We start from the raw sequence: 17,000 nt of genomic DNA, 5'->3' as shown, positions 1-17,000 counted from the left end.
CAGATGGAATCCTCACCAGATTCTCAAGCCAAGTCAACTGACTTCTCTCAACAGGTAACGGCAGCGGCTCAAGCCAGTCTTAGATAGAGTCCAGCCTTCCTGGGGAGAAACCACTACTATCCTGTTCCTTTGGTCACTACCCACCGTTCGTGACCAAAGGTAGGGGTATCCACCTGGATTGAAGAGTATACCCAGAGCTTTGCCACCCTGATCTCACGCTTCTTTCTTCTCTTACTACTAACAAGGTACGTGAACTCCTCCATGATCTGGTCGCCAAACCCAGCCCTTGTTCTGGCTGAAAACCATGGACTCAGATTTAGAGGTGCTGATTATTACCCCTCGCTTCACACTTCAGCGAGAGGTGATGGTCTGATGAAGCCAACAGAACCACATCCTCTGCAAAAACCGTGATCCAACCCTAGAATAAACTGGACTCCCTCAAGGCTCTGGCTGTTAGTATTTCTGTCTGACACTGCTTCTACAGGGTACTCCAAGAGCACCACCCATAGGACTTGGTCAAATGCTTTCTCCAGATCCTCAAAAACTCTCATGGACCTTCAAAGAAATTGCCAATGGTATAGATCCTCTGTGTCACCACCCGGGCGTAAAGTACGTCGCTCCTGTTGAACATGTTACATACAGGTATTATATTTGTACAATAAACTATATCCTGTGTTTCTTTGGCCTCAGCTTATGAGACACATAGTGGACCTCCTTAACCCAATATTTTACGGTTTAATTTTTCTTTTTGTGGTATCAGGGCTATCAATACTAAACTCTTTTTTTGTACAGAAAGTACTTTATATATCTTTTTGTCGATAGTTGGCTTAATAAAACGATTATAACCATCTTTGATACTACTAACTGTACAAATGTTATGCCATAACAAACTAAAGACTATTTTATGTCTGACAAATGGGTTGTCACTCAAAGGGCTTAAATGTTGAGATGATACTTGTTGGTACGTTGGTAGATGCCCCTATCAATATACAAATATGTAGTCTAAAGGAACTTTACTACAATGATGCTAGAAAGCGTACAGAGGTGAAGGTTACCACTCAAAATTGTCCATCATTCTGTGTATAACATGAGCAATATATGTCGTACAAGATGACTCATAAATATTGAAATACATTTCTAGCTTAGTGTGAACGTCATGATCAGCTGCTTCACATGGATCTAACATCGCCCTCAAATGACTGAATATCTGTAAATAGATTGTTAATAAAGTCTCAAACTAAACTACTGCTGGCTTTTTTTCTCCCCATGAACGAAGGAGACACACTTTTATTTAGACTAGACCAGGATTTCTATATGGAGATTCGGATCAGTGTTTTCCTTTCTGAGCAACGATGAAGGTGTAATTATAACCCACTCGAGGAAAAACAAGAGAGAGGGTGAACGAGGAGGAAAAGGGAGGTTTTTTTCCGTCCAACGTCACATATTTCTTTGCTAAAAGTCAACCCCCACCTCAGAGTGGTGGTGCCTGGACGAGGTGTGTTAGGACAGATGACAGCGTCTGTGAGATTTACGCTGTGTTTCTAAACTGCTTCTCCATCCATTTGTCTGTGGCTTGTTGCCTGGTGTCAGTGGAGTCTGGAGAAGATTCATCTCCACACAGAAGCCCCTCACACGTTTACATCGGAATATCAAACACATGTATAACACGTTTTTCACGCACAGGTCATAGAAGAGAACGACTTCATTGTGTTTTTTTCAATTCCATTCCTGGCGGAGGGAAAAAAAAAGTGAGTTGAGACCGAAAAAGAAACTTAAGGAATGGAATGAGAGCTTATTCAGGAAGTTACCTTTTCCTGCCAGATCTGCTGAAACCATTTCCAGCGGCATTAACCTGAGTTATGCGACCAATTTTCTTTTCCAAATCACGGCTGCTGACCTGTGACACATTTCACTGGAAGGTTTCTGAGTAATTAACGCTGACTGCTGCCTGCGGAGCTCAGCGGTGTTTTAGGAAGAGATGCTGACAGAAAGAACTGGAGGAGAAGCTCGGGCATCTGTGAGAGGCTCTGGGATAGATGCCTCCACTAGCAAGGTCTACTGGAAAGAAAATTACTTTGGCTGAAAAAAAGTTATGAAAATTGATTTCTCTGAAGGCCCGGGGGCCAAATACAGCCCACCAAGTCATTTTATGTGACCTGCCAGGTGGTTTGCTCAAGTAGATTCATGTTGAAATCTAAGTGTTTACAATAAGACAAAAAATCAGAGATTATGGTGTATACATTTATAAAAATACTTTGAATCACAATCAAACTTGTTAAAGCGTATTTGGCCAAGGACACCAAACAAAGATACATTTAATAAATCAAGCCTCCAACAAACTTACATTGTTAACCCTTGTGTTATCTCAGGGTCAAGGTGACCCGAAGGCCCGATAACAAATGTGTTTATGGTATCCCTTGTATTGTCTCTGTGTCAAGGTGAACAAACTCACTGGATTCCAGAAATACACATGCTGTGGTGGATGTCGTTCACCTTGACCCAGAGACAACACAAGGGTCTCGGGTCACCTTGACCCTAACAAGGGTTAACAATGTAAGTTGTTGTGGAGGCTTGATTTATCAAATGTACACACTTTTTTTGGCCCCTCGTGTGATTTGGTTTCACATTGTGCTCTAGGAAATAATGATGTTCCTGGACATCAGTCGGTGAAAGCATTAAGAACAGAGAAATAAAGGGGAAAAAGAACTTCTGCTGTGTCGCTTGGCACAGACCGAGCTAATGTCTTTTCCAGCAGGTCAAGAAGAAATGTAAAAATTCCCCTCAAAAATCCGCTTCCTTCTTCAGCGTTGCACTCTTTGTGTGTTTTGGACTCCGAACTTAACAATTTGTCTGCTGACTTACATTTTTACGAACTCACCCACTGAAACTATTTTAATTAAATTCATACTTTGGTGTAAAAAGCAGAGAGTGCGAGTGTCGGTTCATAAATCCGAGCCCCGCCGCCTTATCCGGCCCCCAGAGATCTGACTGGTTTCAATCGGGCCTGCCCAAAAATCAGCGGCCCGTCGGTTAATTTGACTCCTAGAATAACAGGAGCTACTGTGTTTTTCAGGAGACTGGAACCAAAGGCCGTCTGGGGAGTCCACACAGGTGCCTGCTTGCCTTTTTGACTCTCATCACAGGTTTGGTGTGTGTGGAGGGAAAAAGAGTTGAGTGTCGTCACTGATGTCTTGCTACCATGGTTTTGTTTAGTGGGGATTATTTCATGATGTATTAAACTGTGAGTTTGAGGAATTATATATTTGGCCCCCTTCAAGTAACTCACATTCTTTGACGAGTGGAATTTTCATGGCGGTCTTCTTGTCCCTTTCCGGTCAACTTAAAATTAACAAAAGGAGGTGACGTTAGAATGTCATATGTCAAGTATAATTAGAATTGTACATATTTGAATTTTATAGAGGTTTTCTGCCCCCCCTGTAACCCTTTTACCCTTGACCTGTTTAAGTTGCTCTCCCCCATAAAAGTGTCACTTAGAGGTCAGTACTATTTACATGATCATTTTCAAGCTATTTTGTCTTCAGTAAAATTAGTTGAATTGGAATGTAACCCTTACCCTTCCCCTTACAATTAACAAAAGTGTCTATGAGACATGTGGACACGAGGGGTGTGTATTGGCAAGAACCTGGAATTTGGAACCTTTATTTGTAGTATTGTCGAGTATTGGACTCTGGTGTTGAAAGAATTTACAGACCACATGATTCTTGATGAAGTCGTAACTGTTTTAATTTGTTTTGAGACCAAAATATGTCCAAACATCAGCTTTAAAAGCTGCTGGAATCGACTGTATCCTCTCGTCCTTGGTCATCGCCGGGATCTCATAAGATTTTATTGTTTCTAAAATTGCGGGGGTCCTAATTTCTACTGCCATCTAGCGGCTGGAAGTTTGATAGCAACACAAAAATAAACAAACGCTGTGAATATTTGTGAATTTTTATAGCAAATATATATACTATATATATTTAAATATTAACCTTACAAGAACTAAAATTAAACATTTTTAAACATATTTTTTTATTCATATTTTTTAATTCATTTTTGAATCTTTTCACTCCTCTTTAATATCAACACGGTGTTGTTAAGAAAAAAAAATATTACGATATTTAAGCATATTAACACACACAAACCTTAGTGAGAATATGAAGTGATGAAGACGGATCTTTTGTACCTTGAAGCCCCAAAACTATCCATCAGGAAGAAACTGTTGGTTGGGTTTGTAGCAGAGAATGACTTCCTTAATCTGTTCTTCCACTGTCTCTCTTCAATTCTGATTCCAGTTTTTATTCAGAATAGGATTAATGTTTGTGGTTCTGGGTTCTGAGTATTGAAGTGGATCTCTGTCAAGATGTGGATTAACTTTAATTTTTACAGTCATGGTTAGAGTTGAACCCCCGACTCAGATCTCAATGAAGGAAAAGGTCACCGGTGACACAACAACGGTTCCTCTCACCATCTTGACTCCCAGACGTATCAAACGTGTTCTGATTAGTTTCCGGGCTGGAATACGAGCACACACCCGGTGATGAAGAAGAGGGGCTCCTCCTGGAGCTCCCCGCCGGAGGGTGGGGGGGGCCATTAGCCGCCGATGTTTGTTTGCCCTGTGTCTTTATTTCCGTGAATTCTGACCCGGCAGGAAGCGTGGACGGGAGACTGGACAATGGACCATTGTGAGGCCGCACTTCATCTTCATGCGAAGCTTAAACAGGAAAAAGCACTAAGACACACACACACTAGCAGCGAGTGGATGGTCTGTCAGTGGAACAAACACTAATATCACACATGTGGAAGATCAACACAAAACATGTCTCACCAGAGCAGAAGTTCTAACAGAGCATCATGGAAAAAGTCTGGAGGATAAAAGCCTCATGAATATTTGGTGAAAAGGTAGATGAGACGTTCAACACACAACGGCCTCTTTTACAGACAGACATGGAAACACACAACCTCCTTCATCAGGCCCGCGACCCCCTGTCACCCCTCAGGTCAGCCGCGAGGGTCCGACTCTGATCGATGGATTCACACCGGCTGCCAAAAGAAACGATGCAGAGGAAGGGAGTCTATTCCAGGACGAGAGGTATGTGACGGGGCCGTGCTGTTTTCCAAAGTGTGTGTGTGTGTGTGTGTGTGTGTGTGTGTGTGTGTGTGTGTGTCAAGTACATTATGAACACACGTAGAAACAAAGATGCAAAGATACACTCGGACTCACACGTTAATAACTACGTCCTTTATATATAATATTATATTTATTTGGGAAAGGTTCACTCACTGATTTTCTAATAATTGTGAAAACACATTGTTATACAAACAAACATTGAACTTTTTATTTCTGTTCATGTTTATATTTTTTTATACCAACACTTCTTTTATTTAAATCGTGTCATTCCTTATAGAACATTGTTGGAAATGATTTGCAACAATAAAATGAGTGAAATACAAGTTGCAAAATAGAATGTTTGACTGTAATGTATCAAACATTAGAGAAAACAGTCTTTAGTTGACAGGATGTGATGTAAAAATAGAAAAGATGAATAAAAACTGAAGCTGAGTAAACAGACAACTTAATGTTTTCACAAACAATAGTGGAAACGATAGAACTTTCACCTGGTTTCATTAAATGGCAGTTGCAACCAAGTACCTAATGTTGATGGCAGATTTTCATCTAAATTCTGGAACTACAGCAGTAGTCAATGTACTGATGAAACTAGAAAGGAAAATTAGCCTCAAAAAAGAGATACTTCATGTCCACGTGTTTGATCCAACCTGAAGTTTGTTCTGCTGTGACTCAACCAAGCCACTAGTTGGCGACAGTCAGCACTTTGAAGGGAAAACACTCTGGACAGGACAGAGAGTGTTTGCGTTTGAGGAATGTCAATGTCTAACGTTCCTGGTCTTTGTGTGTAGACAAGTGACCTGGAAGACTGACCTCTATGTGTGACGGCTTCAAACACTGTCTCTCCTGGAGCATGAACAAACCTACAGCTCACCTTTGAGTTCATGCCTGTGGAGTGTTTGGACATATTTGTAGACAGAGCTAGTGACAGAAGCCTGTGTGTGTGTGTGCATGTGTTTGTGTGTATGTGTGTGTGCGTACATGTTTGTGTGTGTGAGTGTACTTGAATGTCCCTGTGTGTGTGTGTGTGGGGGTGTGTTTGCATGTGTTGGGATAAATATGTTTGTGTGCATGTGTGTGTTTGCATGTGTGTGTGTGTTTTTGTATTTCTGTATGTGTGTGTGTATGCGTGTCTGCATCTGTTTGTGTTTGCGTGGGTGTGTGTGCGCATGTGTGTGTTCGTATGCGTGTTTATGTGTGTGTGTTTGCATGTGTGTGTGTGTGAGTGTACTTGAATGTCCCTGTGTGTGTGTGTGTGTGTTTGCATGTGTGGTGGGATAAATATGTTTGTGTGCGTGTGTGTGTGCTTACATGTGTGTGTGTGTGTTTGTATATATGTGTGTGTTTGTATTTCTGTATGTGTGTGTGTATGCGTGTCTGCATCTGTTTGTGTGTGTGCATGTGTGTGTTCGTATGCGTGTTTATGTGTGTGTGTTTGCATGTGTGTGTTTGTTTGCGTGTGTCTGTTAGTCGATGTGCTTGTGTGTGAGTGTGTGTGTGAATGTGTTTGACTAGTACGTGTGTGTGCCTGTGTTTGTGTATGAATATGCATGTTTTCCATGTGCTTGTGTGTGTGTGTGTCTGTTTGTCTACGTGCTGAAGTGTGAATTTTTTGTGTTTGTCTAGGTGTGTGTGTGACTGTGTTTGTGTGTGAATACGTGTTTGTCCATGTGCTTGTGTTTGTGTGTTTGTCAATGTGATTGTGCGTGCGTGCGTGTGTGTGTGTGTTTGTGTGTGCGTGTGCGTGGTGGGTGGGGTCATTAGTGCCACCTACTAAGTTCTGTAAGTTGTGTTGCCGTTTATCTGCTGTTCAAATAAATCACTGGCTTGTGGAAGTTTGAATTTTTATATGATGCCATGAGTAAAGTGAGTGATCGAGGCTGACGGTTGATCCGGTAGAAGGGAACTGTGGTATCTACATCAAACAGTTGGAAGAATGCAACATCATCATACTGTGATTCCACTAACATGTGTTTCAAGCAGTTTTCTCACGAATATGGTTGTTGAACTGTTGAAGTAATTTTGTTTTGTGATGTTTTCTCGTAGGTCCAAAGTGTGCTGAACGTGAGAGGGACATTGAAACTGAGGAGCCAACCTCAACCTGCCATTCATGTTTCTTAAACAGTTATGCTCACTTTAATACTCACTACGATACCAACTTTAATACTCATCATTATACTTTTATGCTCACCTTAATACTCACTACGATACCAACTTTAATACTCATCATTATACTTTTATGCTCACCTTAATACTCACTACGATACCAACTTTAATACTCATCATTATACTTTTATGCTCACCTTAATACTCACTACGATACCAACTTTAATACTCATCATTATACTTTTATGCTCACCTTAATACTCACTACGATACCAACTTTAATACTCATCATTATACTTTTATGCTCACCTTAATACTCACTACGATACCAAATTTAATACTCATCATTATATTTTTATGCTCACCTTAATACTCACTACGATACCAACTTTAATACTCATCATTATACTTTTATGCTCACCTTAATACTCACTACGATACCAACTTTAATACTCATCATTATACTTTTATGCTCACCTTAATACTCACTACGATACCAACTTTAATACTCATCATTATATTTTTATGCTCACCTTAATACTCACTACGATACCAACTTTAATACTCATCATTATACTTTTATGCTCACTTTAATACTCACTACCATACCAACTTTAATACTCATCATTATACTTTTATGCTCACCTTAATACTCACTACGATACCAACTTTAATACTCATCATTATACTTTTATGCTCACCTTAATACTCACTACGATACCAACTTTAATACTCATCATTATATTTTTATGCTCACCTTAATACTCACTACGATACCAACTTTAATAGTAAGTAAGTAAGTAAGTAATATTTATTTATATAGCGCTTTTCGAGACCAGGGTCACAAAGCGCTTTAACAATCAAAACAATACTCAAAACAGTACATACTTCAAAGATCAAGACAACACCGAGAACAACACAGGAGTTATACTTTTATGCTCACTTTAATACTCACTACGATACCAACTTTAATACTAATCATTATACTTTTATGCTCACCTTAATACTCACTACGATACCAACTTTAATACTCATCATTATATTTTTATGCTCACCTTAATACTCACTACGATACCAACTTTAATACTCATCATTATACTTTTATGCTCACCTTAATAATCACTATGATACCAACTTTAATACTCATCATTATATTTTTATGCTCACCTTAATACTCACTACGATACCAACTTTAATACTCATCATTATACTTTTATGCTCACCTTAATAATCACTATGATACCAACTTTAATACTCATCATTATATTTTTATGCTCACCTTAATACTCACTACGATACCAACTTTAATACTCATCATTATACTTTTATGCTCACTTTAATACTCACTACGATACCAACTTTAATACTCATCATTATACTTTTATGCTCACCTTAATACTCACTACGATACCAACTTTAATACTAATCATTATGCTTTTATGCTCACCTTAATACTCACTACGATACCAACTTTAATACTCATCATTATACTTTTATGCTCACTTTAATACTCACTACGATACCAACTTTAATACTCATCATTATACTTTTATGCTCACCTTAATACTCACTACGATACCAACTTTAATACTCATCATTATACTTTTATGCTCATCTTAATACTCACTACGATACCAACTTTAATACTCATCATTATATTTTTATGCTCACCTTAATACTCACTACGATACCAACTTTAATACTCATCATTATATTTTTATGCTCACCTTAATACTCACTACGATACCAACTTTAATACTAATCATTATACTTTTATGCTCACCTTAATAATCACTACGATACCAACTTTAATACTCATCATTATATTTTTATGCTCACCTTAATACTCACTACGATACCAACTTTAATACTCATCATTATACTTTTATGCTCACCTTAATAATCACTATGATACCAACTTTAATACTCATCATTATATTTTCATGCTCACCTTAATACTCACTACGATACCAACTTTAATACTCATCATTATACTTTTATGCTCACTTTAATACTCACTACGATACCAACTTTAATACTCATCATTATACTTTTATGCTCACCTTAATACTCACTACGATACCAACTTTAATACTAATCATTATACTTTTATGCTCACCTTAATACTCACTACGATACCAACTTTAATACTCATCATTATACTTTTATGCTCACTTATATACTCACTTCGATACCAACTTTAATACTCCTCATTATAATTTTATGCTCACTTATATACCAACTACCAACCTTATGTCCTTCACAATACTCACAATAGGCTAATGCTGATCTTACATGAGTTAATCAATGCTAGAATTTAATTGACTCCACTTTGCTCCACCACATGCTTGCTAGGAATAAATAACTTGAAGATACTCTCGGCCTGATCGTTCCTCCACAGATCCGAGTATAAGAACGGGGCCCGAGTACTTGTGTGTGTGTTTCTTCTAAAATGTATTAAATATTTTATGTAATTTAACTGAAAAAATGTTACTTACAAGCCTAAAGAGTAAACATTATTTTGTATGGAATGCAATGAATAGATTTGCTGTAATGAATTTTGGACATTCTCACGAATTATCCATATTTATAAAAGAATATAAACCAAGATGAACATAACGGTACCTGCAGAGACACTTGAGTAAGGGTCTGCTCTCACTCACTTAATTCACTCTAAACCATAACTTTCTTTCTTTGCTCACTGGATGTGTGTCATCGTCCCCCACTGAGAAACAATGAAGGAATGACTCGAGGAACCATCTTTAGCAGGAATGCTTCATCCAGGATTCAGAGCTGCTGAGGTGCAAAAATAAAAGATTTGCTGAGCGAGCAGAAAGAGCTCCACCCTGTCCTTCAGCTCATATTCTCTTAAACCCTTCAGATCAGTCAATGTTGAGGCTTGTGGAAGCATGTGTGTGTGTGTGTGTGTGTGTGTGTGTGTGCACATGTGGGTTCCACTCAGAGCTGCTGGCAGATGGAGTCAGACTGTGGCCAGAGAGCGGCGGATACATTTGGGCTCAGTCTGTACTTGAAGCCGCAGTGGTACAGCAGAGCTGCAGCAGAGCCACGCATTCACTTCTTCTCTGTTCCCTTCGTGCCCTCCTCATCTGACTCTTACAATTTGTATTCAGTATTTGAGCCTTGTCAAAACTTCACTCCAATTAAACAGGTGGACCCAACACACCTCACCTTATATCAAGTGGTCAGAATCAGGAGAAGCTTTTGTCAGGGAGGGCCTCATTTGACAAAGTAGAAACAAACTTGGGGCCGATTGTGAATAAAGTGGCATCATTTCATTTAGAAGTTATTTCATTTATAAGGACAAAATAAAAGTTACTTTATCTTCAACCAATTGAATACAAAATTCAGAAATTCTTCATGGAAAAACAGGTAAAATCAGTACCTTGGTTTTCAGACACTTTAATTTTCTCAATAATTGACAGTGAGCCTGATAATCTGGTGCCGCTTATTTATTATTTTGTGGATGAATAACTGACCTTGAGCCTTAAGCCACACCGACGAACTGCAAGGTAGTAGTACTCTGCAAGGCTTTGTTGTATTACTCCGCGAGGCTCCGTGGTAGTACTAAGAAAGGCTTCGTAACTTTAAATTCCAAAAATAAAGTATTTCGGAATTAGTCTAGAGGGATTTAGCCTTTTTATGACATTTAAAAAGTAATATTTAAATATGTATTTTAACAGTGATTACATGTGTATGCCATGCTACATACATATACATACACATGTGCCACCACATGTACCTGTGGTGGCACATGTGCCTCATCTGGACGACAGAGTCTCCACATGACTTTGGGGCAAAAAACCCGAACACAATTTATCTACATTTCATCAATACAACACACAGATACAGATGTTTTCTGTCTGGACCCGTTTTTTAAATTCAACTGTGGCGCATCAACCTCCGATGACAGGGGCCATCAAACAGTGTTTGGTTCACGAACCTGCAGAGAAACTGTTCACATCTGAGACACTGAAATAGTCGAAGATATCTGGAAGTACTTACAATGTTGTGTAATTAAATCAGCGGCTTCAAGGGTGCAGTGGAAAATATTTGCAGCCCGATAATGACAGAGCGAGGGGAAAAACCCTGGCAAACGTGGGCAGCCATTACCCTTGAGCAAAGCTAATACCACGAGTTTTTGGGGTTATTTGAGAATTAAATGTTTTCCCATGCATGCCTTTCTGGTATGATAAATTCAGCATTCAAGGAATGTTTACACGTTGTTGAGTCTCCAGATGCTCTGGCATGTCGCCCCCCCCTGACCCAACCAGATCACCAGAACCCCTCTGAAAACCATCACATGCCCATTTATTTAAACCCCACCAGAGTGTTCGCCCTCATGCATTCGTCACAACGTTCCTCTCCGCGGCTACAGCGACCTGAACAGGCATTTCCTGTGGGGCGGGACCTCCGCGCAGACATTCTTAGGCCAGTCACCTCCACTTCCTGTCTCTGTTTCCACCTCGCCGACAGACACACAGTCTGGCCCGACACCGACTTTACACTTTAACTTTCTTATCAGGGTGAACGCTACTGTAGAATCATCCTGGTTAAGATTGTTTCATGTACAAACAGGATTGAACACAAGGTCAAACTCCGGAGGGAACAAAGCGTCTTCTTTGTTATGAGCATCGACTAGATTAAAAGAAAATGTTCACTGGTATTTGGAATGTACTGAAAGAAGAGGTTATTGTTATTGTTATTGTTTTACTTTTTAACTTAACACTTTACTTGTTTAAACAATGAAAATAAATCAGATCAGGTATAAAGACACCCGTTTTACTTGTATAAAAGTGAGAAAGATCAACACAGAGTTAACATCTATCTGTGTAAATCCTTTCTGAAGCACAGAGCCGTTAGGTTGATAATCTCACTAATAAGGTTTCCACCAATAATAAAGTTGGACGAGCTGTTATTCTCAAGGTCAGAGGTGGTTTACTGCATCAGGGTTTAGTTCCTGGCACGACATCTACTCCCACATTACTTTCTCACAAATGCAGTGATCAAAATATCAGCAGTGATAGAATTACAAACTTATATGTTGTTAAGTAAATATGATAAACATACGTTAGGTCAGAACTTAACCCTCACTTTTCCACTTTTACTTGGATTCTATGAGCATATTTTGGTGTTTCGGGGGCTGCTACCAGTCCGTGAGGCATTTATAACTGGGCCGCTCTGAAAGAATAACAATCTTTACTATGTATTATTACTGTGTTTTGTTTTGACAAAAAGATTTTCTTCTAGGTAAAATTAGCTTTTGGCTCTTGACACGTCAATACGCTTGTTTAAGTAAAGTTTATTTAAAACTAGTGTAAACTGTAAACTAGGAAAAAAAGTAATGAAAAGAAAAACTCTATACGATTTATTATTAGGTTTTTTATTTGAAGGTCGGTCCTTGAATACAATTCGGTGACTGTTCATATATATATATATATATATATATATATATATATATATATGCTCAGTATATACATTTATTATGTTTTTTAAATCTGTCTCTTTATTCCCTTTTTTTTCCGTTATTTTAGTTTTTAAATATTAATATTATTCACGATTTATTTTACGTGCTTCACTTTCGCAATACATTCTCCATTTAAAAAAAAAAAAAAATTATGGGACCTGAATTGTGCAGCTGTACAAATGTATCAGTGATTAAAGTGATTAGAAGCCACATTTATGTGTCACAAATATGATACATTTATTTATTTATTTTTTTAGTTATATATTTTACAGAAAAAGTGACCAAACCAACAGCATGATAAAAAAAATAATCTGAGGTGCACACAGTTGTTTGTTCAGATATTAACTCAGTATTTGTTACCTTGTCAAACTAAGCAGATCAAATGTTTGTCAAATAATAGTTTATTCAGCCAACAGTTGATCATCAGTACAATATAGTTGTTTTTAACTTGTAATACACGCAAACGCCTACAAAAATGTGGATTCTCGCTGCCACCTAGCGACCATTTTTTAACACTACAACGTTGACAGAAAGCACTTCAGTTACCAAAACAACAAACGTCAGTTTCAAGTCTTTAAGTCAATTCTTACAAAGTGAGTAAAGAAGTTCAATCTGATCCACAAATTCAAATCCAGGCCTGTGAAGAGAAAAAAAATTGTGTTATTTTTTTGTCTTTTGGTTGAAAATTCTCTATTTATGTATTGAAATTGCTGTGTTCTACTGGTGCTGTACCTTCCAGGTGTTTCCAGGATCAGAGGGATGTTGTGAAGTCGTGGTTCATTGACAAGTTCTTCAAAAGAAGAGATTCCAATGTGGCCTTTTCCGATGTCTTCATGACGGTCAAGTTTACAGCCCAGCTTACCTTCAACACAATCACACACTTTAAAGCTACATTTCAGCAGCACCTATAGTCCAGAGACAGTTTCCACTTTACCTTTGGAGTCATTGAGATGTAGAGCTTTCAGATAGTCCAGCCCCACTACTTTATCAAACTCATCAAGCATTTCCTTCACTCCTCCGTCTTTAGCGAGGTCATATCCTGTCACCATGAATCACGTCATACTGAGACCACATGTTGGCACACCTTAAGATCCTGTTACACCATTATGAAACTGAATAATACGTGAGAACATACATCCTCGATTATCTGGATACGTGTTGGGTTAGGGACCTGTATTTCCAAAAGCCTTGGTTAAGTGTCTTTTTGAGAACTAAGAATATTCTTTAGTGTATCTTTAAGCAGTTAGAAGTGCGTAAGAAACCCTTGACCTGACCCGAAAAAAACGCTCAAATGTCCTCCACGTCACCCTGGATATACTGATTAAAATCATAAATAACTGATAAAAATGTATATATTTACATCTAGGATTCTGATTATATTGTTTTAATAGTGCAATGAACTAAGATGATAGAAGTAGAAAATTAGGTTCACAAATCTGGATGTCAATTAAAGTGAGTTATTATATGTACAAGATATTCCAAAAAAGTATGGGCTTAGAATAGTACCGGCTTAAATTGGCGGTATGAAAATATATTGGCTGAAAAAACAAAATATTGGTTTAACTTTTTAATACTTAAGTAGGAAAATCATTGTGATAATGCAAAAATAAAAAGTTAAAGGGATACATTTATTTGATGTATTTTTTCTTTTGTGTTTAATTTCAATTCAACAGACAATATTTCAATTATAAATGTCCCTATTCCAACAGCATGTTAATCCATTGAAAAACACTTAATTGCATGATTAACAATGAAAAAGCAATGTTGAATACGGATGAATCAGCAAATATTTTATTGTTGACTCACCGGCAGCGAAGGCGTGACACGTGTCTAAACACACTCCCACCCTGGTCTGGTCCCTCACTCTGTCGATGATGCCTTTCAGCTCAGAGAACTTGCCACCCACAGTTGTGCCCTGACCACACATGTTCTCCAGCACTGAGGAGATGATGGAGGTTCCACAGTTTCAACTAAGAATTTTAATGATTACAGGATTTTTTCTTCGCTAAAGTAAGTATTTACGCTCCACATTTTACCGTCTAATGCTCAAAATAAACTCAATAAATGTTCAAATTTTAAAAAAAACATGTTAAAATGTTTTTATTAATTAAATTCAATACGGTCTATATTTAAAGGTTACAGTTTTCTTTATTAAATCATTTAATTCAATCAAATTGAAAATGTTACTTTTTTTAATAAAACAAATAAATCAATATATAAAATAATTAATTTTTATTTTTTATTTTTTATACATTTAATGTTCCAATAATTCAAAAATAGACTTAATTTTTTTAATTGGTACCCTTTTAAATTAAATATAAAAATGTTGTTATAATAGTGCCACCAGAGAACACACAAGAGTTACTTTATAAAACTTTAAGCCAATAAATAAAAACATTTTTTAAATATTCGAATTTTTATATTAAATTATTAAAAAAAACACAAAAACACTTTAAACTGTGAATAATAAATATGTTATTCAATTATTTAATAAAAAACTAAATAAACCTTTCAATAAAAAAAGATTAAATTCAATAACTTAATCAAACAATGTCAACATTTAAAATAGAAATTTCTTCTAAAAATAATTGAATACTAAAAAATATGTTTTTTAAGTTTACAATTTTTTTATTCAACAATCATTGTTGATTGATCACCGATATGCTCAAACCTAGATAAAAGACGTGATTATCTTAACACCACTTCTATAATAGTATCATCATGGTCAGTGTACCTGTGACCACAGCCGGGGTCTGGCTATGAGCATGGTTTATAGCTCCCGCGATCTTGTCCACACACTGCTCCAGGGAAATGGATCCCAGGGAGGCACCAGGGTGGAAGTTGTACAGGTGAAGACCCAGGCGGCTGCATCGGCTCAGCTCATCAACCAGGAGAGCCTGACTCTTCTCAAACACGTCTGAGGAAGAAAAAGAAAAACATCAGAGGTGGAAGCTGAAGCTGTAGTCTGACCCACTGAAGTGTGTGACGCACCTTCCTTAGGGGAGCCACAGTTCATCAGGTAGGACCCATGTGGAAGTATATGGGCGGGGTCGAACCCGTGAAGAGAACATACTTCCTGAAACCTGTCTGCAGCCGTCTGGTCCAAGGGAGGTCTCTTCCAGGACCTCTGGGAGCCCAGAAACAAAGCAAAGCAGGTGCCCCCCATGTTGAGACTGGACTCCACCGCGTTCCATATCCCACCTGAGGGCGGGAAATCAACATCTGTTTCCATAGATCTCCAGTATTCCAATTGAAGAATTACCGTAGTTTGTAGTGCCGCAGATTGGCATAAGATACGTATCACGATAAAGGGCCGACAATACGAAATAACTTGATTCTGTAGTAACAAGTATATATTCGCAGTATTGTTGAGTACTTGACTCTGGTGTTGCAGAATTTACAGACCACATGACTCCTGATGAAGTCATAACTGCTTTCATTTGTTTTGAAACCAAAACATATAAAAGCTGCTGGGGTCGACTGTATCCTCTAGTCCTCAGTCTGGAGGATTTCACAGGATTTCATTGTTCCTTTAGCTGTGGATGATGTAATTGCAAACTCCACACTGAAAGGTCACAAGTCGCCTCACTCCAAACCTGTGAATCGGCAACCTTCTTGCTGTGAGGGGAATTTAATTATTTTACATTTATTGAAATATGAATCATAAAATAACTATGTTAAATAATGTAATATGAGTTTGACGGCCCCTCAAAATTAAAAATACATCACATATTTTATAAATAATAATAATGTAATGTAAAATAATACAGTGCTGCTGAACAGTATTGTTAGAAAAAAAAGTTGTGATATTTCACTTACTATTTTGTTAACAATACAATTCAAAATAACGTCCAAATGGGATGCATTTATATTTAGTCAAGTGGGCATAGTTGTATAAATGTTAAACTAAATATTTCAGTACTACTGAGAACCATGGCCACAGACTTTCACTACACATGCTGGTTCAAAAACGCAACAGATACCTTGAATGCTGACGTGAGCTCCAATATACGTCTTGACTCCGCTTCGCTTCTTCTTAACTTCCTCGCTGGAGTCCATCTCGCTTGATGTTTCATTTTTCCTCCTGCTGCTCTTTTTTGGAGCCATATCGTGAAAACGACCCTCAGGTGAATATACCTGGAGATGCTCCGGGGCGTGCGTTGAACATACAACTGTCACGCCGGTGTGGGGGGTGCAGGGCTCATGCAAAGTTTGGTAAACGTGAAGAAGAGCGTGATGCAGCCAGTCAGCCAGTGTTCTCCTGCAGGCTGCCAGCAGAGA

At 38.0% G+C, this 17,000-nt stretch overlaps 1 protein-coding gene across 1 annotated transcript; it reads right to left on the bottom strand.

The window, feature by feature from the left end:
- Positions 1 to 13,053: 13,053 nt before the first annotated feature.
- LOC148086744 (uncharacterized) lies at positions 13,054 to 16,924 on the bottom strand. Its single transcript, XM_087784975.1, has 7 exons — positions 16,703 to 16,924; positions 15,711 to 15,920; positions 15,454 to 15,636; positions 14,526 to 14,657; positions 13,654 to 13,758; positions 13,452 to 13,581; positions 13,054 to 13,356 (listed from the first exon to the last, which is right to left on the bottom strand). The coding sequence occupies exons 1-7, from the start codon at positions 16,824 to 16,826 to the stop codon at positions 13,299 to 13,301; spliced, it is 942 nt and encodes a 313-aa protein (XP_087641101.1). The 5' UTR covers positions 16,827 to 16,924; the 3' UTR covers positions 13,054 to 13,298.
- Positions 16,925 to 17,000: the final 76 nt, after the last annotated feature.

Source organism: Callionymus lyra, chromosome 2 (assembly GCF_982586985.1).
Source record: "Callionymus lyra chromosome 2, fCalLyr1.hap1.1, whole genome shotgun sequence".
NCBI lineage: Eukaryota > Metazoa > Chordata > Actinopteri > Syngnathiformes > Callionymidae > Callionymus > Callionymus lyra.
Note: the sequence above shows the minus strand (reverse complement) of the source record. Positions and strands in the feature narration are given on the sequence as shown.